Source organism: Lutra lutra, chromosome 7 (assembly GCF_902655055.1).
Source record: "Lutra lutra chromosome 7, mLutLut1.2, whole genome shotgun sequence".
Classification (NCBI taxonomy): Eukaryota; Metazoa; Chordata; class Mammalia; order Carnivora; family Mustelidae; genus Lutra; species Lutra lutra.
This window is the reverse complement of record NC_062284.1, coordinates 133465903-133489211: the sequence shown is the minus strand read 5'-3', so window position 1 is coordinate 133489211 and position 23309 is coordinate 133465903. Positions and strand designations below refer to the sequence as shown.

At 45.7% G+C, this 23309-nt stretch overlaps 2 protein-coding genes across 2 annotated transcripts in view; one reads left to right on the top strand and one right to left on the bottom strand.

The window, feature by feature from the left end:
• The window catches only part of HEATR4 (HEAT repeat containing 4), a 44489-nt gene that overhangs the window by 8104 nt on the left and 13076 nt on the right, over positions 1-23309 (bottom strand). The window contains exons 5-16 of the mRNA XM_047735461.1: positions 20192-20395; positions 18784-18927; positions 15579-15758; positions 14917-15077; positions 14171-14275; positions 12015-12133; positions 11146-11326; positions 10522-10591; positions 9506-9695; positions 7687-7765; positions 6568-6727; positions 5103-5161 (exon numbers count right to left, since the gene is read on the bottom strand). Coding sequence (XP_047591417.1) covers positions 5103-5161; positions 6568-6727; positions 7687-7765; positions 9506-9695; positions 10522-10591; positions 11146-11326; positions 12015-12133; positions 14171-14275; positions 14917-15077; positions 15579-15758; positions 18784-18927; positions 20192-20395 — 1652 coding nt within the window. The remainder of the gene's footprint in view (positions 1-5102; positions 5162-6567; positions 6728-7686; positions 7766-9505; positions 9696-10521; positions 10592-11145; positions 11327-12014; positions 12134-14170; positions 14276-14916; positions 15078-15578; positions 15759-18783; positions 18928-20191; positions 20396-23309) is intronic.
• RIOX1 (ribosomal oxygenase 1) lies at positions 2886-5460 on the top strand. The gene has a single exon (XM_047735462.1). The coding sequence runs from the start codon at positions 2951-2953 to the stop codon at positions 4952-4954; it is 2004 nt and encodes a 667-aa protein (XP_047591418.1). The 5' UTR covers positions 2886-2950; the 3' UTR covers positions 4955-5460.

Here is a 23309-nt window from a genome sequence, read left to right as displayed (position 1 = left end):
TGAGCCGAAGGCAGCTGCTTAACCAACTGAGCCACCCAGGCGTCCCTCCTTTGATTTATTTAAAGGGGAATTGTTGATTCAAAAAAACCAGAAGAGCAAGACAGGCAATGATTCGAGATCATGAAAATGAGATGAGTTTGGGAAGGTGAAGTTTGTTGCTTAGAAAACACTATTTCTGGGGTGCCTGGGTGGCTCAGTGGGTTAAAGCCTCTGCCTTGGGCTCAGGTCATGATTCCAGGGTCCTGGGATCCAGCCCTGCATCAGGCTTTCTGCTCAGCAGGGAGCCTGCTTCCCTTCCTCTCTCTCTGCCTGCCTCTCTGCCTACTTGTGATCTCTGTCTGTCAAATAAATAAATAAAATCTAAAAAAAAAAAAAAAAAAAAAAAGAACTTTACTCCATGTCACTCAATTGTATTTCTGGAGATGGTTGTTAATATCTGCTCTTATAGTGAGAACTAAGTAGCACCACAGGAAAAGTGATGAAATTTAAAATAAGTCAGGCTCCAAAAGATGCCTCTTGGTCACAAGGGAATCTCAAAGACAGATAGCGACAACATCCTTTGAGGAAATCACAAAATGTTGAAAAAAGAAAAAGATGAGGTTACAGAAAGGACTGTGAGGAGGAGATGTTTGTACAGGATGTGGAAAAGATACATTTACAGCCCTCTTCTAGCAGCCTTTATACCCTAGCTTTGTGAGCCAAGGAGCACAGCTCTTCCCCCTAGTTCACTGCAGAATGTGTCCCTGCTGATTTACTTAAACTTCTACAGAACATACACAAAAATCTTAATCTCCCCACCCCCTCCCCCATTCTGAGGTCCTCCAAACCAGGCTAGAGGCACACATGCCATCTTATAGGGCTTTGCTCCATAATAATAAATTATTATTACTATAGCTATCATTTTTTAAGTGTTTAGTTCTGTACCAGATCCTGTGTGAAGTGCCTTACATGCATTATTTTATCCTCCCAACAACTCAATGAAATAGGTTCAATTATTATTCCCATTTTACAGATGAGATTACTGAGACCTGAGAGAGTAACCTGACTCAGCTAATGCCACAGATAATGAGTGAGCAGGAACCAGAAGTCCTCTTCTTGAAATCCCACTATCCTTGAAAGAGTTTACAGTTTAGGAAGGAAAATGACAAGTATACAATACACAAATACAAGGTGCAAAGTTCTGAGTTCACGTGAAAGGGTCAAGGACAGGATTTAGGGGATGCAGCATGAGTAAAGGTATGGCGAACAGGCAAGGAACAGCAAATAGTTGAACTTCTAGAAGTAGAGCTTAGGGGAGTTGTGAGTGATAAAGCTGTAACATTTCATGACTTCAGAACCTAGCTAAGGAGCTTGAATTTGTTGATGAAGTACAAGATGAATTTCTGAGTGGGGCACGGGCAAATCTGGGGCCACAACTTGAGAAAACTAATGTTGTTGCTACCCGTGTTACACACTGGCATAGGGAGAGATCAAAGTTAGAGACCAGTTGGGAGACTACTTGTAATAGACCAAGGTTTCTTGGTCTCAGAACAGGTGACAGTTTGGGTAAGGTAATTATGTGGTGGGGGGAGGGGTCCATTGCACTGTAGGTGTTTAACAGCATCTCTGGTCTCTACCCACTGCATATTTTAACAATCTACCCCCACCCCCAGCGTTTCCAGGGAGGCAAAACCACCCCAGTTGAAGACCACTGTAATAGACTATATTACAATCATAAATTTAAAAGGGAGAATGTGACACATGTGCAGGGATAAAACCTAAAAGCTTTGGCAAGTGTTCAGATAAGGAGTTTGACTGAAGAGGATGGAAGGATCAAACAGATGTCCTCTAACATACTCCTAATTGTTTGCAACGCTGTACACTCTTCAGAAGGGCAATCTGGTAAACCCTTTTGGAGGGAGTTTGGAAAAACCTACTAACAATTACAAAAGCTCTCTTGCCCTTTGACCCAGTAATTCCATTCCTGGAAATTTATCTCAAATGATTCAAATGAAGACATAATCTTCATGTACGAAGCAATAATATTTACAGGGAATAATGCCTGTGCTATTCTCAACAACTGCACCCTCTTGCCTACCACATTTTATAGGGCCTGTTAAATGAGAGGCTCAGAACTAAGAGGTCAATTTAGGATTCAGAGAAGTTGTGATCGAAGATTCTGAGGAGAGAAGCCCAAGCTAATGCAACAAAACCCCAAATGGGGTGGAAAGGGCAGATATCCAGAACGCAAGTAGAAAAGCTCATAACTTCTTTCCCATATCACAGAGAGGCCAATGATTGACATTTTGTATATCCTTGCATTCTTTTTTTTTTTAAGGTAGGCTCCACCCCCAGCGTGGGGCTTGAATTTACAACCCTGAGTTCAAGGATCACACGCTCTACACTGCCGACTAAGCCAGCCAGGGCTCCCCCCACCCCCAAAAGACTGAGATTTTTGTATTGGTCAAAGGAAGGAAGGAAATTAGGGAGTCAGCGACGTCATCTGCTGAGAAAGAAGACCCGGTGGAACCGAGGCGTGAACTTTGCCTGAGGAATCTCGATCTTTGCCCAAGAACATTCTTTGAAAATAAGAATTGTGTGCTTTCCTGTGCAAAGTTGCTAGGGAGCGCGCTGCTCAGAAATGAGGACGTCCTGGGAACACTCCAGTACCCAGAGATTAAAGAAGGAAAGAAGAGTTAATAAAGAAGACAACTTTCTTTCTCCCGGAGTCCCCAGCAGTTTGGTTTTTAAATTGCCCAGCAAATGTGGAGCCCTTACAAATTTGGGAGAGACACCGCTACTCTGGTGAGAAGCCGGGTACTGCTCGCAGGGCGAGCAGGAGGCGCCGGGTGGGAGGGATGGGTAGGCGTGGCCAGCCGGGAGGCCGCGCCCCCTTCCCAGCGTGCCTCGCAGCCGCTCTCCGCGATATCCTTTCTACTCAGGCCGGCCGGCCTCGGAAGGGTTTCCCGCCATGGACGGGCTCCGGGCTAGCACCGGGCTGGTGAGGCGCGGGAGGTTGAGACGCCGGCGCCAGTCGCAGCCACTCAGCGGGTCGGTGCTGGCCCTGCCCCTAAGGCCCAGGAAGATCCGAAGGCAGCTAAGGAGAAGCGTGGCATCCCGCATGGCCGCACTGAGGGCCCAGACGCTGCCCAGCGAGGACTCGGAGGACTCGAGGGTGGAGTCGACGGTAGACGATCAGGGGGACCCGCTGCCTGGTGGGGCGGCGGCCATCCCCGATGCGGCCCGGCGAGAGCCGTATGGCCACCTGGGGCCTGCAGAGCTGCTGGAGGCCTCGCCCGCGGCTCGCTCCCTCCAAACCCCTCGCTCCCTGGCGGAGGGGCAAACCCCGCCCGCCCGCCTGGTGGAGGCGCAAACCCCGCCGGCCCGCCCGGTGGAGGCGCCCGCCCTGCCCGCGCGCCTGGTGCCGGCTTCCGCGCCGCCCGCGCGCCTGGTGGACGTGCCCGCCGCGCCCGCCCGCGTGGTGGAAACCTCGGCCCTGCTGTGCAATGCCCAGCACTTGGCGGCCGCCCCGCCGTCCGCAGCCCCCGCCACGCTGTCCGGGCCACAGGTGGACAGCACGGGCGGGGAGCTGGCCTGGGACTCCCCGCTGCAGCGCGTCCTGGCCGAGCTGAACCGTATCCCCAGCAGCCGGCGGCGGGCGGCGCGCCTCTTCGAGTGGCTCATCTCGCCCATGCCGCCGGACCACTTCTACCGGCGCCTGTGGGAGCGGGAGGCGGTGCTGGTGCGGCGGCAGGACCCCGCCTACTACCAGGGGCTTTTCTCCACCGCAGACCTGGACTCCATGCTGCGCCACGAGGACGTGCAGTTCGGGCAGCACCTGGACGCTGCTCGCTACGTCAACGGGCGGCGCGAGACCCTGAACCCGCCTGGCCGCGCGCTGCCCGCCGCCGCCTGGTCCCTGTACCAGGCCGGTTGCTCCCTGCGCCTCCTCTGCCCGCAGGCCTTCTCGACCACCGTGTGGCAGTTCTTGGCTGTGCTCCAGGAGCAGTTTGGCAGCATGGCAGGCTCCAACATTTACCTCACGCCCCCCAACTCGCAGGGCTTTGCCCCCCACTACGACGACATCGAGGCTTTTGTGCTGCAGCTGGAAGGTAGGAAGCTTTGGCGCGTATACCGCCCCCGGGTCCCGACGGAGGAGCTGGCGCTGACCTCCAGCCCCAACTTCAGCCAGGACGACCTCGGGGAGCCGGTGCTGCAGACCGTGCTGGAACCCGGAGATTTGCTCTATTTTCCTCGGGGCTTCATTCACCAAGCCGAATGCCAGGATGGAGTGCACTCCCTGCACCTCACCTTGTCCACGTACCAGCGCAATACCTGGGGCGACTTCCTGGAGGCCGTACTGCCTCTGGCAGTGCAGGCTGCCATGGAAGAAAATGTAGAGTTCCGAAGGGGTCTCCCGCGAGACTTCATGGATTACATGGGGGCCCAGCACTCGGATTCTAAGGATCCACGAAGAACGGCTTTCATGGAGAAGGTGCGAGTCCTGGTTGCCCGCTTGGGACACTTTGCCCCTGTCGATGCTGTGGCTGACCAGCGAGCCAAAGACTTCATCCACGACTCTCTGCCCCCTGTGCTGACTGATAGGGAGAGGGCGCTCAGTGTTTACGGGCTCCCAATTCGCTGGGAGGCTGGCGAACCTGTGAACGTGGGGGCCCAGTTGACAACAGAAACGGAAGTGCACATGCTTCAGGATGGGATAGCCCGGCTGGTGGGGGAGGGAGGCCATTTGTTTCTCTATTACACAGTGGAGAACTCCCGTGTTTATCATCTGGAGGAGCCCAAGTGCTTGGAGATATACCCTCAGCAAGCTGATGCCATGGAACTCTTGCTTCGCTCCTACCCAGAGTTTGTGAGAGTAGGGGACCTGCCCTGTGACACTGTGGAGGACCAGCTTTCCTTGGCAACCATGTTATATGACAAGGGGCTGCTGCTCACCAAGATGCCTCTAACCTGAACTAGTTCCTGGTTGATTGCTGGAAGCAAGACAGTGGTGATTCTCTTAACCACCATTACCACCTTTTTTGCGGGGGCTGGGAGAGGGGTGGGGGGGACTCAGGTACTTACTTTGAGAACCGTTTACCTTTAGGACTGCTTACATTTACCTTTAAGACTGCTTTAATGTCACAAATTTCAGACGGTTTTCTAGGAATCAACACTTCACCTAGGCACAAAAGTAAAAGTAGACGTTGGAGGTGGCAAAAAGGAGCTCTTGGCGGCAGAAGTAACATTGATCCTGATCATTTCAGAGCACCAGCCTCATCATCACCCCTAGGCGTCAGTGTGCTGTGTAGCACCTGCTGTGTCATTCTTCTGGAGACATTAGATATTTTTATTTGGAATTTGCATCCTTCATTTGAGTTCTCTTTCCTCAGTTTGGGGGGAGGGTTGGGGCTAGTATTCTATTTGTGACTGTGAGTTTGTGTGAATGTTAGAAAAGTTATTAAAGTGCCAAAGACTGTTTCTAGATTATTTTTTTTAAGACTAGATTATTATGTGACGTGGTTTGAAGGAATTGGGTTGAGGGGAGATAGGGAACATCTATAATGGCTGACGCGAAAGGTAACTTGGGGTGGTTGTAGGATTGGAGCCAATTCTATAACTTGAGGGGTAATTTAATCATGCTACTTGAACCCCAAACAGCACAATCCTACTGGAAAAGTTAAGAATGAATTGTGTTTTTGCTCAGTGCTTGCTAGCATCAGTAGCTGGCATTGCTCCCAAAGGGGCAGCATGTCACCTACTTGTGCCTCAGTCAATCAACTGGTAGCAAGCTGGCCATGAAGGAAGGCTGGTGTTCAAGTTACTTTCCACTCTCATTTTTTTTCTGGCAGTTGGAAGAATCTTCCCCAAACCTGGCAAGTGAATATTCTCATGGTTGGTGGAAGAGAGCCTGGTGTACCAGAGTGAGCCCTGGACTTGGAACCAGAAGACCTGGGTTTGGGGTGGTGGCTGGTAGGCAGCTGACTGAATGATCTGAGGCTGCTGCTACGCCTGGGCACAGATTTTGTAAGTACATTTTGGTACAGCTTGGTATCTGCACTTCATTTAGGTTGTGTCTGGAACTTTAAGATCCTATCACCGTAACTGACAGGTACAGTTACATAAGGTTGAGAACTTTATGAAGTTTTTTGTTTTTTTTTAATGGATGTACATAAAGTGATAGTTCTCTCTCTCCAACCCCACTTTCCAGAGGTAACTGCTATTAAAAGTTAAACTTACAAGGCTTTGTTTGGATGCTTAATCAAATGTAATAGTAGTTTTTGTTCTGTTTCCCAACCTCTCATTTTTTTGACCTTTTAAATCCGTTCAATTAGAACTACCTCATTCTTTTTTCTTTTCTTTTCTTTCTTTTTTTTTTTTTTTAAGGGACAAAACAGCAAATAATAAAAGCCAGGGAGCAGGCAGGAAAAAAATAAAAGGACTGAGAGGATGGTGGCCAAAAATGAAAGGTTAGCAGCCTTTCCTGACTCATCCTACAGGGCTAGAAACTAAACTCCCCAGATGTCCAGATCCCAGAAGAGGCTTTTAAAGGAGTCAAGGTGTACAACTCACCCTGTGGAAACCTACCGTGAAAAGTTTCTTGTAGAAAAGTACGGAGTTTGAGTGGTTTTTGCCCCTCCTTGGGTTGCAAGTAAACACGTTTTGTTTCTTCCTTCATTTTTCCTATGACCCTCTCCATCTTGAATATTTTCTGGGTCAGCAAATCCTTTTGGCTTAGTGTTTGAATCTAGTTCAGAAGAAATGATGTTGAAAAAAATAACCATTAGGCTGCAAATCATCAAAAACCATTAATAAAGTAACTTATTGCATTGTGCTTATTGGTATTAGGTGGTACAGTCCCTCAGCATTCTTCTGATGTTGGTTGCACATTTTTTAGACCTTTGAATGAAAAATCTATTTTAGCTTTTTGGGCATGATGAAAGGAACTTGCTAAGAAATGCTTGGTTGTTGTGAAGCTGGTTTTGTGAATTACATGAAGAAAGAATCTTACATTTTTAAAGTCTTTGTCCCTCTCTTTCTTCAACTCATCTAACAACTTTGAAAAATTAGAACTACCTGTTCAGCTAGAGCACCCTTTGGCAAAACCCCAGTTTAGGATTAAGGAAAGTTAAAAGGTAAAAATCAAGGGTGCTAGCTCCCGTCACTATTCTCTAGGTCTACTTGTAAAAAAGAACAACGTGGGTTTAGTTGATGGCAGGGAGAAAATGGGAAGGGAAGGAAGAATAAGTATTTCAGAACCAATAGCCCATTTTGAGGGTTACTTGATAGGGCTGATAGGATTATTGTTTTTACTTTGTCTTTACTAGGATTTTAAAAGGTTTTTTTTTTTTTTTTTTTTTTGACACTCACAGAGAGAGAGAGAGAGAGATATCACAAGTAAGCAGAACAGCAGGCAGAGAGAGAGGGGAAAGCAGACTCCCCACCGAGCAGAGAGCCCGATGTGGGGCTCGATCCCAGGACCCCGAGATCATGACCCAAGTCGAAGGCAGAGGCTTAACCCACTGAGCCACTCAGGCGCCCCTTTACTAGGATTTTATAATCTGATTTTTGCATAAATGTTTTGTATCTTCAGAAAATATAGTACCTGTGTGGTTGTAGGAAGTATTTCTGTGATGGAGAAAAGGATCTGAGGAACTCTGAGAGTTCTGAGTTTTCTCTTGAAAACATAGCTTGCACTTAACTTACCCTGTTCCTGATCTTCTGAAGCATTTCTTGGTTTCCTACATTTTCTAAGTTGAGTATCTTCATTGCCTGATGAATTTCCCTGAAAGATAAAAGGAACTTCTTAGATCATTCTTATCCTTTTTTTATTAAATTTAGAAAGTGGGGGGTGGAAGGGCAGAGGGAGAGGGAGAGAGAATTCTAAGCAGACTCCACACCTAGCACAGAGCCTGACCCAGGGATTGACCTCACGACCCTGAGATTGTGACCTGAACGGAAATCAAGAGTCAGATGCTTAACCAGCTGAGCCACCCAGGTGCCCCAGATTGTTCTTATTCTTCTTTTTTTCTTCTTTAAAGATTTATTTACTTTTTGAGAGAGAGAGAAAAGGAGAGCTGGGGGTGCGGCAGGGGGGTGGCCACAAAGGGAGAAGCTGACTCCTCACTGAGCAGAGAGCCTGATGTGGGACTCGATCCCAGGACCCCAGGATCATGACCTGAGCCAAAAGCAGACACTTAACCACCTGAGCCACCCAGGTGCCCAGATTGTTCTTACTCTTTTTTTTAAGAGTTTATTTATTTGTGTGTGTGTGTGTGTGTGTGTGAGTGAGAGAGAGAGATAGCAAGCAGGAGTGGTGGGGGGAGAGGGGCGGAGGGAGAAGCAGACTCCTCATTGAGCAAGGAGACCAATGCAGGACTCGATCCCAGGACCCCAGGATTATGACCTGAGCCAAAGGCAGACACTTAACTGACTGAGCCACCCACATGCCCAGATTGTTTTTACTCATTTAAAAAAAAAAAGGGTGGAAAATAGAGAAGTAGGAATTAATCAAGAATCCTAAATTCCAATCCTAACTGTGGTTTTGCTTAGCTTTATCTGCAAAAATGGTATGTTTAGCTTATAAGGATGTTGTGTAGTTTTTAAGGCTATATATTTGAAGATACTAATGGTACCACTTATTGAACACTCATGGTGGATACGAAACATATCATTTCTTTTTTTTTTTTTTTAAGATTTTATTTATTTATTTGACAGAGAGATCACAAGCAGGCAGAGAGGCAGGCAGAGAGAGAGGAGGAAGCAGGCTCCCTGCTGAGCAGAGAACCCAATGCGGGGCTCGATCCCAGGACTCCGAGATCATGACCTGAGCCGAAGGCAGCGGCTTAACCCACTGAGCCACCCAGGCGCCCCGAAACATATCATTTCTTTATCATCACCACAGACCCATAAGGTAGATGATTATTTGCATTTGATATCTGAAAAAATGAGCTCAGAATGTTTAAGTAACTTACCCATGTTTACGTAACTAGTGTATGCCTGAGCTGGGATTCAAATTCTGTTCTTTTTAACTCTACAGCCTGTCATCACAGTAGGCACTTGAAAAATGTTAGCTGAGGGGCCCCTGGGTGGCTCAGTGGGTTAAGCCGCTGCCTTCGGCTCAGGTCATGATCTCAGGGTCCTGGGATCGAGCCCCGCGTCGGGCTCTCTGCTCAGCAGGGAGCCTGCTTCCTCCTCTCTCTCTGCCTGCCTCTCTGCCTGCTTGTGATCTCTCTCTGTCAAATAAATAAATAAAATCTTTAAAAAAAAAAATGTTAGCTGAATAAATGAATTATTTAAAGCCACCTGGGATGAAGAACAGTTACATGCATGACATGACCTGACTTCCCATTTAATTTAGGCTAGTTTTTCTGTTACCCACTTAAGTGGGTGGGTGAATGGCACAGGTGAGCCTGTGCTTTTACAGCCATTAGGCACCCTGGAAAGGCAGGGATGTATTCTGTTACCAAGGGTGGGAGAGTCGGCAGTACAAGAGGTCATGGCAGGAATCGGGTTTAGAGCTTACTTTAGAACAGCCTCATGGTTCTCTAGGAGCAGCACATCTAGGAACGTGTCCCTGACCCGGTCCCCTTGAAGATCGAGGGCTAGGATGCTACGGCAAGCTTCTAGTCGTACACCTGGTGACTCTTCATAGTGGATGGCCCAGAGCAGGAGGTCTGTCAGCTGGGGACTCACTTGGCCAATGTGACCCAACGCTGCAGACATGAGAGGGCAGCAAGTTCCACTGTCACTTAAGATGGAGTTGGCTATATTCTAACATCCAGAAATGGCCTTATTAACAAATAACAGTGATAATATGTAGATAGCCGCCTGCTAAATTAAGTATTGCAAATACTGAACTATTTTGTTAGTACCTTCTCTTTTGGATGACAGTTAATTATCATTAGAATTTTAGGGATGGGTTAGAGTAGGACGTCACTGAAGGATTCCTGTGGGGATGAGAAGGGAGGACCTATCCCATCCTTGCCCATTAGGATGTGAGAATATACTGATTATTTATGTAGGGATGAAATATGGGGCAGATAACTCAGAAGACTAGCCTAGTCCAGGCAATACAATGGGGAAAGGAGACACAATTATTTAACAGGTTTACCTAAAGCAAAGATAGTCAACAAGAGAAGGAATGCCAAAAATCCTAAAAAGAAACTCTAGGAAAGTTTGACGGCAGGATTTTAAGTCGCCAGCAGTCTTGAATCTAGTCTTTTACAGGGTCCTATAGTTGAAACCTCCAGAGCAAGTGTATCCAATTGTGGATACCTACTTAGAACTTATTACTAATTCTGTTGGTGGGGACTGTCTTGTTAGCCCTTCTTCTTAACAGGTTTGACATAAACCTAGACTCAGGATCCTTAATGAGAATTAAAAAGAAAATAATCTTCAATTTCTCAGGGAAGAACTTCTGAGAAGGTGTAACCATCTCTACCCCTATATTCTACCCTCTTCCTAGAGAGAGTCTGGGGATTTATACCAGCACGTGGGAAGGTGTTTGAGGTTGAAAAGCTGGGGCCACTCCCATACCACCTTGAATGGCAAATGCCTTGATTTTCCAGTAAGGATCCCTCTGTATCAGATTCAAAAGGCAGTCCAGGACCTGGGATGAATAAAAGAGCAGTGTTGAGTGGAGAGGATCAGAGCAAGAATGAACCAGAGACAGGGACCCGTCTTATCTCTAAAATGTGCTATCACTGAAAAATGGGCTTCTATCACTTCTAGTGACAAATGAGCTGGAAGCTGAAGTACTAGCCTGTACAGTGATGTATTAGCCAAATTATCTCTTGTCTAGATTGACTGTCCTCAGCCCACAGTTCTGTGGTTATACAGGCTTCTTTAGAACACCTGCAATCAGATTTTCCCCTAATAACTAGGGATTATAACTCCATTCACTGGAGTCGATCCTAAAGCCTGTAACTGAGGTGAGAGCAGGATTCAAGGATGTGCTCTAGAGTTAAATCTGGGCTAGCTGGGAGCTGAATATGGTCCTAACTGACTCACTGATGTGGCCAATCTACCCCCTCACCTTCCTGTTCTGATTTTTCATTCGAAGTGTCCACAGAACGGTGCGTGTAGTATTCCCAACAAGGGAAGCTCAGGGTGATGCCCTCTTCAGGTTAATCAGGTGAATGGCAATGTGTTTCTCTGACTCACCATCTTATCTCGGATCTGCAGGGCGCCTGCTGCCAAACAGGCTGCCCGTCGAACTGCCATGAAGTTGTCTGAGAAGCAGTTCAGGAAGCTTGGGAGAAGCCTGGCAGTCATGAGCTGGAGCCCACCAATCAGGGAGAGAGCTTCCACACGCTCCTGGAAATTTCCTTGACTCAGCTTGACTCTGGAAGTCACAAGTGCTTTTATTTTGCCTCCTTGAACTTTTGGCATTCCCACCACCACCACCACCAAGAATGCCCTCAAGATAAGAACCCAACCTCTGTCAGCTCTCCATTATCCATTCCCACCCTTTCCTAGTCAGCCTTATGCCATGAGGTTAAGTTTCACGGGGGAGAGATCTCAACTGTCTTAATTCAACCCCTATTAGTAGCATATGCTGGGCACTATGTTGAATGGCTCAGTAAAGGAAACTTCCACACGTGTACCTATTGCTCAGTCAAGTTCTCTTCACTGTCCTCCCCTGTGCCACCCTCATTTTTATATTCATATTTGGCTCCCAGCCTGGAATGTCTATCCTTCTCTCTGCCTATGTAGTCTGATCCATCCTCTGTGAAAGTTGACCTTACGAAGCACTTGTGTATCTTGCCTGTATAATCAGAATCATGTCATACCTTTGAACTCTCAAACATCCAAAACGGTGCTTAACACCTAATGGGCACTCTGATTTCTTTCCTTAGCCACACTGTTAGTGTCTATAGGAACTGGCAATTTTTTATTTTTAAAAATATCCTACAGTGGGACCCAGTACGATGCTGAACATACGAAGCAGCTCAACAGATACCAGCTGGCCGGATGCCCGAACACTTACGAACAGAAAAGTTTCACTGAGTTCATGTTTAACTAGGTCTTACCTAATGGTGTTGTACACCTCTTTCCCAAATTTCATTCGCCCCACAGCTTGGGCAGCTGCATGTCTTACTTCCTTATTCCAGTCACTCAGCATCATCTGGATCAACTTATATTTCATATCCTGTAAATAGGAGTAATAATTAGCTGCCATTTATCGAATGCCGGTTTTGGGCTTGGTACTGTGCCAGGTGTTTTCACCCATCACTTAATACTCCCAGACAATCCAGTGAAGCAGATTACTATTTACAGGTGACAAAATGGAGGCTTAGGTTTACTTGCCCATGGTTAACCTGTTTCTGCTAGAGCTAGGACTCAAGGCCCGGTCTGTTTTCTAAGCTTATGCTTAACACTGCTATATTATGTCAGAACCAATGTTTTCTGTCCTTGAGGGACTTAACATTTGATGGTTATGCACTAGTAGGGTGATACTCGTCCCAGTTTGCCTGGGACTTTACTGGGTTTAATATTAAGAGGCCTATGTCCTGGACAAATCTGGACAGTGGGCCACCCTGTATATTAATACTTCATTCAGAAGGGATGAGACCAAGATTACTGCAGTTGTGGTTCAGGATTGTGTCAATGTGCCCAAGCTATTCTCCCTGCCTGAAACATCTCTTCCACCTCGACGTGGCGGAACGCCTCCCTCCTGTTCGAGGATTTCTCTCAGACAATATTTTCACATCCCCAGTGCTGGCATAGTGCCAAGCGTGTAGGCTGTGGTCAGACACTGCTTACTGAATGAGTGAAGGACTGACGGACATAGTGCTTTTCTTTCATTCCAGCAACCTGACGTGAAGTTCTCACCTTTGCCACGTCAGTCCCCTGCCAGCTCTGCATGTCTTTTTACTTTCAGTTGGCAATCCTGAGTGACAGGTGCTAAGAAGGTGAGTGTGCCAATGAATTAGATGTTGTTGAAATGCAGATTCTGATTGAGTGAGCCTGAGGGGAGATTCTGCCCTTCTCACAACCTCCCAGGTGTTGCCTGTGCTGCTGGTCAGGATTTCAGAGGAAGGGTCCATGGCAACTGGGGCAGAATTAACCCGGACTAAAACATCTTCAGATGATAATACCAAATGACCAGATTTTGTGCTTTCCACTCAAAATGTGAGGGTCCAAGGGTGGAGGGTCTTAACTTCTCAGGGCATTGGTGGTGGTCTGGGACATTTTGGAGGTACTGAGTGCCATAAGGAAAAGATACAGTGGCACATAGGAAGAAGGGGAAACCCCATTTGTACAGCTGAAGATGATTAAAAAGTAATGGGAAGAAACAGGTCAGGTGAAAGCTCAAATGATGGTCAGGGTTTCCACCCCCTGGAAGTCCCTCTTCAGTTTCTACTAAGTCTTGCGCAGCTGTTCCACACTCCTTCCCCCAGCTGATAGGTTCAGCCTACATTAATGTCTCTCTCTGAAAAATTATGAATGTACTGTACATTTATCACTTGTTCTTGAATCATTTGTGTATGTTGTCATTCCAACTATAATGTCAATCTTTTTAAAGTAGGGACTGTGTTTTATACCTTCTCTATGTGCTGAACACTCAGAGCCAACATAGACACTGGTATGATTGGGTTGTTAGGTAGTTTAAGTAAGTGCTTCTCAAACTCTGGTGAAGGACCAGTTTTGGCGGGGGCGGGAGGGTAAGGAAGGTCACTGGCTGGTATTTATACAGTACATTCACATTAAGGCAATGCCAAAGTACTAAGAGTTTCTAAATTTTCCTAGGGTTTTTTTTGCTTATTTCATTGTGAGTGAGTTACAGCTGTTGCTAAGAAGCAAGTGCCTTGAGTCTGAAAGACATGTTGGCATATAATCCTGGGTTAGGACTAAGGTAGCAAGGTAGAGACAAAGATCTGCTCGGTAAGAATGGGATACTAGGGGCGCCTGGGTGGCTCAGTGGGTTAAAGCCTCTGCCTTTGGCTCAGGTCATGATCCCAAGGTCCTGGGATCGAGCCCCACATCAGGCTCTCTGCTCAGCAGGAAACCTGCTTCCTCCTCTCTCTCTGCCTGCCTCTCTGCCTACTTGTTATCTCTGTCTGTCAAATAAATAAATAAAATCTTTAAAAATAATAATAATAAAAATAAATAGCAGCAAAAAGTGGAAGGGCTCCCCAGCCTCTTTTTGCTTCGACTCTCTGTCCTGAAAACACAGAAGGCTTACCAGACTGATGTTCCCACCGATCTGTGAGAGAACCCGGCAGGCTATGATCCGGTCCCTCCACTGGTAACTGTTCAGCTCCACAGCGAGCATGGTGTGTATCAGGGTCTGAGGAATGGAAGACTTAGATGGATATTCCTGGTAACTTTTAGAGATGCTGGAGCCTGAGGAAGTGTTAGATCCTAATATGGCATTCAGCCTAATTAATGTCACAATTACATGAGGAGCCCATCCCTAGTGAAGGAAAGAGTAGGTTTACAAGATACGGGGCACTCTTCTATCTGAGCCAACTGACTTTAGATTCCTAAATCAGGGAACAATATACAGATTTAGCAACCCGAACAGAAAAGTCCTGGGGCCTTCTCTTTAACGATTTTTATTCCTGATATGATTTGTATATGCCTCAATCTCTGTTTCACTCTTTTGAAAGTAAACACACTTGTATGTCTGAGCAGTTTTCAATGGTAAACTTCTGGCAGAAGCAAATTCTACATATCACAACTCTTCTTGCATACACAGAAACCATCTGCAGCCTACTTTTCTCACCTTTGTCTCAGGTGGCTGTTGTCCCTTTTTACCTGTATATACACCTCTGTCCCCCAATCCACCCACACACTTAGTCCAGTCTTTTAACTAGGCTTACTTACTTACTCAGCCACCTGCATTTCCAATTCCTTACTTGAACTGACCTCAGACTCAAGTGTTCCCCATAACTTGGTTTCTCCTCTGACCCTGTATTGAATACATACTGTCTTTTCACTGAGATGGCTCAGGAGCATACAACACTGGTGCTCAGTGTCGTCATTCTTCTTATTAAACAGCTGCTGGAAGATCCTCTTAATCATGGGGTATGTGACATCACCTTCCAGAGCCAAGCACTGAGCTGCAGCCCAGCTGTCCACACTGTTACCTGTTGGGTGGGGTAAGAAACAGCTGTCTGTTCTCCCTGCAGAGAGAACAGCCTCAGGGTTGGTACCCAAGGCTGTTACCTGCCTGGTATTTTACTCTTCTGTGCCCCACTTAGTATAGAAGTCAATGCCTGTATTTCAGTGGATCGTATCAAGGTTTTAGATATAGGCTGAAAACCTTAACCTGAAAAGTTAAACCCTAAAAGGCTCTTGCTGGGTAACAGCAGTAGGACATAAGGGCCAAATAAATTTGCGTGAACGGGGTCATGGTGTCCAGACAAATAGGTCTATGAAACACTTAGCCACCCCGGTATGACTAGGTTTTTGTAAAAGTATCTAGGAAGCACTATCTCTGAATGTTCATGAACAGAAACCCCAAACCCCCAATACAGTAGACCTCACAGAGCATGACACTAGAGAAGAAAGGATTAGGAGAAGCTGATAGTGAGATGTCCTGTCTCTACCCCATATTCGCAGGTCAGAAGCGGCAGGGAGTTACTCACCCTTCAACAGGACACTATGCATGACGTCCCGGGCGAGGGGATTATATGACTGTATGGCATATTGGCATAGCGCCGCTGCCATCCGCACATTGGCATTTTGGTCCCCAAGAGCAGCCTTCAGGGCAGGCTGTAGAACCTCTGGCAAGACCTGGACAGATGGGGCTTTCCCAGTCTCCTTGTCTGTGATCAAAAGAGAACCAGGTAAGAGGGTGCTAGCCCCTTTGATTTTCACCAAAACAGTTTCTTCCCCCTAGCTGCATAGTGGTCGACCTCAATCTCAGTTCCTGGTGCTTCCTGCTAGTTAATAGAGTTTGGCTGAGCCCCTGCAATAGGTGGGCATTTCTGGCTCCCTTCTGTGCTGGGTATTCCTGCTCCCAGTCCTTGATCATGTGGCCCATGGAGAGCTGGATTCAAGCCATGGAAGGTTTCCAGCTAGACTCTGGTGACCTTCACCATTAGTTTCAATGATGAAAATCAACCTATTTGCCATACATGTTTTTGTATTTTACTTTGCCATTTATGGTGTTTTCATATTCATTATCTCATTCAGTCTGGCTGTAGCTCGTTGAAGTAGGCAAGGCAGGTATTAACTGCAGAGCTCATCTGAAATATGTCATTTCAGGAGTCTTCTTAGATCGAAACAGTCAGACTCCCACGACTCACAGACCACACAAAGCACCAGTCTTCTGAAGGATCTAGGATGGGAGAGCAGTTGGCCAATAGGGCAGCCTCAGGCATTCCTTCTGGCCAGAGTTCTCAAGGCACTCTGGACAGCATTCCACAGAGCCTTCCGGGGACATGTGCTGTGTTCGCAGGAGTGAGCATGCCTTACAACAAGTCGAGAGTTCTAATCCCAGGGCCCACAAAGGGCCTGCCTATTAGAAGCCACTGCATTCGTGGAAGCCCAAGTGATGGCATCTCCTTAAAGCATTTGTTTCACTTATAATTTTCCCAGTCCAGATGTGATGTGTCAGAGTTCATGTTTACCATAAGCAATGTTGCCTATAGAGATCAGGGCAACACATAGACATTTTAACTAAAGCTCAAATTCTAAGGTAGAAGGGGAAAGGGTCTGTTAACCTTTTGTCCACAATTATCCTCATTTTAGAGATAAGGAATTTGAAGCTTAAATAGGCTAACTGACTTCCCAAGAAGTGGCAGAGCTAGATCTGTGACTAAGATTTTAGGATTTCTGATCTTATCGTCATTGTGGGCGGCTATGCCATTTGTTAACAATAGGTTAGATGGGAATAGGTGTATTTTAGGAGAATAAGTAGAAGTCAAATGAGTATTTCAAAAAGTAATGAGTAAGATAGTTTTCTTTGGGAAGGTATGGGGAAGAAACAAGACAAAGGTTAAAATCTGGACACCTAGGACATCTGAAAGGGATCACGTGAAGGCATAATTCTGGGAGCAGACAAAAGTGTTCTTTGTATGTATGTGGAAGGTTGGGGATAAGAGTATAATGTCTGTGGCTGCCTATTGGTTTTCTCTGTGCCAGGTACTGCAAACGTATCATTCATTTAATACCCAAGGAAATAAGCAGATATAATAAAAAACGCATAGTGTGGGGGCCGCCTGGCTGGCTCAATTGAAAGAGACTGTAACTCTTGATTTTGGGGTCGTGAGTTCAAGCCCCATGTTGAGCCTAGAGCTTATGAAAAAAAGAAAAAAATGCCTATGTGTGGAAGCATATAGAGGGACAATGACCCAAGTCTGGGTGGTGGGGCAGGGCAAACTCAAAGGAAATGATAGCTGAAAATTAAAGGACAAGTATAGAAATTAATCAGGTTCAAAAGAAATGAAGAGTTTTCTGGCAGATGGGGCAGCAAATTCAGAAACCTGTACCAAAAACGCCCATATCTGGAACTTAGTAGCTAGGAAATAAATGAAACTTTAAAAACATGACAATTTTGTAGAAGTAAAATTAGTCTCCGTCATTTAGGAGGGTTCCTTGTCTGGCAGGAATGGCAGTAAAGTAAGCAGACAGTTAAGACAGAATGATACATATTAGGACAGAATATTATTAGAATGCTACCAGCAACAGAGAGGAAAAAGCCCTAGCCCAGGTTTCCCATAAAAGGTATCTGAGGGCATCTGAGAAATAAGGAAGCCAGTTGGTTTTATGTCCTCTCAATAGCACTTGATTGTTTCTAGCATTTGGGTCCTGTGTCTTGTTAAACTGTCTCCTCAGATTACAGTTCTGGCTGTTGTAGACAGAAAATTTTCCTTTTTAACTACTTATTGCTAGTAAAGAAAAAAGCTATTAACTTTTCTTTTCCAAAAGATTAAAGACCATTGGAAAGAATGGCTAAGTCCTTAATTCATTTTCTAAAACTAGTAAAAACTGAAACTTAACAAACTACTCATTTTTGTAACTGTAGTAAAACATTCTAAAATATCAATAAATCAAACCCAGTGGAGTAACAAAAGAATAATTTATCATGATCTGTTAGAGTCTAAGAATTTAACAACAGAATTCACATCCACAAATTAAAGAGAGAAAATAGGAAATGGCTGGTAAAATTCAACACTCATTTTTATAATGAATAGAAAATCCTACACGTATGTTGACATATTATTTCCGAAAGCATTGAGAAAGACGTGAAATGCCAAGCAATGTTGGTTACCCTGGGGAGTAGCATGGGGTGGGACTGGGAATTTTGGAGGAAGGGAATTACCTCTTATGTTCCTCCTCTGTTGACTGATGAATACACAAAGAGGGAGGCAAAATCAGAATCTGTTGGTCATTTGGTTATGGGAGGAGGAAGGTTTTGTCCAGGATGACTCCCTGGCTCCAAAACTAGGTGGACTTTGGGGCTGCTGATTGAGGTTTGGAACTTGGGGAGGGGGTCTACAGTGAGGGTGTCTGTCTTGGGTTTCAGATGTGCTGTCAAAAGAAGGGCTAAAATAGAGTCGGGAGGGGGAAGTTTATATGTATACACACAAACTATATATAATTTGGGTCTATTACAAACAGGATCTCTGAGTGGAACAGTGTGAGCTTCCTTGAAGCTGCTGAGCAAACAGAAGGTAATGAAATGTAGTGCCAAATGCACTGGACCCGAAGTCAGGAATTTAAATTTCATATCTTGCCGATAGGCTGTGTATATTCAGGCCAGTCTCTGGGCCTTGGTTTTGTTTGTAAAATGATCTCAGATAAGCTCAAAGGTCCACACCAGTTCTCATTGTCTATGGCTCTCACTTGAGTCCCCCCGGCTGGTGGCAATCCGGGGCCGTTCTAAAGCAGCTGTGGCACATGTGATGATGGCTTGGATCCGAGTGTCGTCATGCACGTCCAGCAAGCCCCGCAGTAGGCCTTCTACTGTCGCATGGTGCCACTCGATGACTATACCACAAGGAGGGAAAGGAGAAGAAAACCATCTGGTTAGGGTTAGATAGGCCCCTTCCTCCTAGCACAATTCAAGCAAAACATTAACTCAGAAGAATAAAGGGCCCCAGGGATATGGGGAAGTTATTTCTCTGACAATCCACATACCCTGTTGGGCAGTTCGCAAACGCTGCTACACGCTCCCCCGCCCCATCCCATCTTATATTCTGTCTCTTTTTGCTTAAATAACTCTTCATTGTTACCATCTGGAAAATAAAAGGGTGATAACACAGTGATTAAGGGTACTTTGTTATCAAACCCACCTGATTTGGAATCACAATTATTAGCTGTGTGACCTTGGATAAGTTACTTAACCTCTCTGAGGTTAATATTGCTCACTTATAAAACGGGAATGGTAGTAGAACCTACCACATTGAGTTACTTTGAGTATTAAATGAGTTAACTGGACAAAATATTTAACAAAATGCCAGGCAAGATGCTAAGGACTCAACTGTTATGATTGTGGTTATCGTTAGATTGCCTCTGAGGTCTCTTACATCTGGCTTTCAAGATCTTCCTCATTTTATTACTAACTTCTCTCTCTGTAGGTATAAGCTTTCATTTCAGAGTTCCTACGGGTAGTTTTACTCAGAAAATCTGTCAGCCCTTTTATGTTTGCGTCATCCAGTACGTGTGATGGATCGCCTCTCTCCTGCACTAATTAAACTAATCTCAAGTTCTGCAAGCCAGCAGTCCTAAGTCCTCAGACCTTAGAGCTTTAACCAGTCCTTGCCAGGCCCTTACTCCCAGGCACTCCACCTTCTACTCCCACATTGCCAAAGGCAGAGTGGATATCTGAGAATCCCAACTCCACATGTGAATTTTGGAGAGGTGTTGTTTCTACCACAGCCAACTAGTTTCTCTGGATCACTACACTTCCATTGGGCAGCATATTTCATCCTTCCCTTCATGCGTCATTTACTGAGCATAAAGTTTCAGAGGCTGTAAGACAGTGTCCCTGTCTGTGAAGAGTCCTCAGGATAGCGGGTGTACACGGATTACTGAGGTACAACCCATCCATGCAGAAAGCTTCCAGAGATAGGTCAACTATCATTGTGTGAAAGGCTCTTCTCTAGTGACACCTTGATGAGTGAACTGGATTTGTATGTTTTCACAAGAGAGGGATGAATTTCATAGACTGAAAAACATGAGGCCAAGGTGAGACCCTCCTCCCTCAAACGTTTACTGGTATCTCCAGACCCACCGCTGCCCCTTCACTTACTCAGAGCCCAGGCAGTCTTCCATTCCTGCAGCATCCTCCGCAGGACTGCCAGTTCCCAAGTCACATCCTCCTTGAGTGATTCTTTCGGCTTCCTCAGTTTCCTGGTCATAGTGGGAACATGCTCCTCGCTCACCTGGAGCAGCGGATCTTTGACTGGAATGGGCAAAGCTGTCCAGCGCAGGGCTCCTTTCACAGGCCTGCAGACTGTGCAATATGGCAGCGTGAGGTCGTCTTGCCCCACTGTCCGAGGCCTTGTGTTCCAAGCTAGCATGACATCCTACTCCTGACCAACACCAAGGCCGAACAAACTCTTGAGAACAAACTTGCCCATGATTATGCCAGGAACTAGGTACAAGTCCCATAGGGAGTTAGGAAAAGTCCTGATGACAGACGTGATAAAGGCATGTTGGGGGGGTGGATTTAGATATAAACCTTTTTATGCACTTAATCTTTAAGAACAAAATTTGTTTATATATAATAAGGTTTTGCTTAAAATTCAGTTATCTGCTATATTGCAATTTAGAGTGTAATTGTCCATTCCTAGTTTATTAGGGTTTTGTCTTTTTTTTAAGTTTATGTATTTATTGTAGTGCCTGGATGGCTCAGTTAAGCGGATAACTCTTGATTTTGGCTCAGGTCATGATCTCAGGGTCCTGGGGTCAAGCCCCATGCCAGGCACACGCTCAACAGGGAGTCACTTGAGGATTCTCTCTCCCTCTGCCCCTCCCTCTGCTTGTGCACGCACGCTGTCTCTCTCAAATCTTTTTTTTTTTTCTTTTAACTTTATTTATTTGTAAGTAATCTCTACAGGTAACACAGGGCTTGAACTCAGGACAGCAAGATCAAGAGTCCCGTGTTCTGACTGAGCTGGCCAGGTGCTGACTTTTTTATGTTTCTTTTTAATGTTTTTAATTTGGGAGGAGGAATGCTTCTACAAACTGCTAAGTTTCAGAGATTTTAGCATCTCTGAGTTTTTCCTCATTATGACAACAGCTGAAAATTTGAGGACAGAAGAATGTATTATAAAAATATAGTTGTTATATAAAAACCAGTTACAGCTATGTTTTCTAGACTTTGTGATCTCCCTGGTGTCAGATTCAGAAGGACTCTTCCTCAGAGCAGTTGTGTGGGGAAGGCAAAAAATATAAAAACATTTCCAGATTACCAAGTTCATGATCCGTGGCGTTGCTTATCTGTCTCATGCTCTGATCTGTCACTGCTGAGGTTTGTGTCCCTTCCACGATTTCATTCTAACATGTTTAGGTTTGTTCTAAATCCACTCTTTTTTTTTTTTTTTTTTTTTTTTTTTTTTTTTTTTTTTTAAAGATTTTATTTATTTATTTGACAGAGAGAAATCACAAGTAAGCAGAGAGGCAGGCAGAGAGAGAGGAGGAAGCAGGCTCCCTGCTGAGCAGAAAGCCCGATGTGGGGCTCGAACCCAGGACCTGGGATCATGACCTGAGCCGAAGGCAGCGGCTTAACCCACTGAGCCACCCAGGCGCCCCTCTAAATCCACTCTTTTCCTTTGAGCAAGCAAGGCAAAACCATTTCTTTCTCCTAATGTAAAAAGAGTCTTGTGAGACTCCAGGGCAGTTTAGCTCAGATGCCACACAGAGCATACCCTCCGAATGGTCCTCCCCCAGCTCAGTCATGCTGGGGGAGCCCCGTCACCCTGTTGAGGGCTGGCTTCCTTTGCGGCAGGAGGTATGAGCTGGGGAGGCAGAACCACCTCTGGACAGGTGAGCTCCCAGTGAGTTGATACTATGATACTCCCCCATTTCTCTCCTCTCAGCCTGCTTGAAATCCCTCCCACAGAAGTGAGAAATAGCTGGATTAGTCTAGTCCCTTTCCTCCTACATCCCTCTGCTCAGGGAGTTAAAAAGGATGTAGTAAGAAAGCCTTGAGTCTCCGGTATTTAACCTGTGTGGGAATAAACATGCACACCTGTCAACGTTAATTTTACTTCTGGTCCTTTGAGTTGGAGACAAGTATAAACACATCCCCTAACCACATTCCACATCAAAAGTCCTCTGAAGGGGGCACACAGACAGCCCTTGGGCTTCCTATGGGATAAAAGGCACAGTATCCTTTGCTGGCAGAAACAAATGGTGCCTTTCACTTTGGACCATAAGACCTGTGCTCACTATAGAAGAACTGGAATGATCTGGGTATACTAGAGAGTTTTATATCACAACTTGGGGGAAATTAAGGTTATATAGCAAGAAGTACACTTTGTATCTTGAGAATTTTGATCATTTTAAAGAAATCATCTAAGTTTTCAATTCAATCAAAATGGAGAGTAAAAAAAACTACCCACATCTCCTAACTTTAAAATTTTTCCTTTTTTTTTTTTTTAAGATCTTATTTATTATTTGACAGACAGAGATCACAAGTAGGCAGACAGGCAGGCAGAGAGAGAGAGAGAGGGGGAAGCAGGCTCCCCACTGAGCAGAGAGCCTGATGCGGGGCTCCATCCCAGGACCCTGAGATCATGACCTGAGCCGAAGGCAGAGGCTTTAACCCACTGAGCTACCCAGGTGCCCCCAAAATTTTTCCTTCTTTAGGAAGGAAATACCTAGTATTTTCTAGATGAGAATTATAAGAAGGTGTGTCTAGGTTACTGTTCTGACTTTACTTCTCCCAGATCAATTTCAAATACTTATTTTTTTAAAGAGTATTTGAGAGAGACAGAGAGCATGAGCGGGGGGAGGAACAGAGGGAGGGAGGAGGGAGGGAGAAGCAGATTCCCCACTGAGCAGGGAGCCCGACAGGGGGCTCTATCCCAGAACCCCGAGATCAGACCTGAGCTGAAGTCAGACACTGAACTGACCGAGCCACCCAGGTGCCCCTATTTATTATTTTTTTTAAGTAGGCTCCACATCCAACGTGGGGTGTGAACTCCCAACCCTGAGATTAAGAGTTGCATACTCCCACCAACTGAGCCAGCCAGGGTCCCCAATTTCAAATGCTATTTAAAAAAGGAAGTTTGGGAAAGATTCTACAGCTTCTGTTCATCAAATGTTCTCTGTTCTGGGGAAACGAGGGCAGACATCTAGCACAGTAGGGGAAAAGTGTGAAGCCAGTGAGACAGGTGGTGAGGCATCTGAATTCAGCAGGG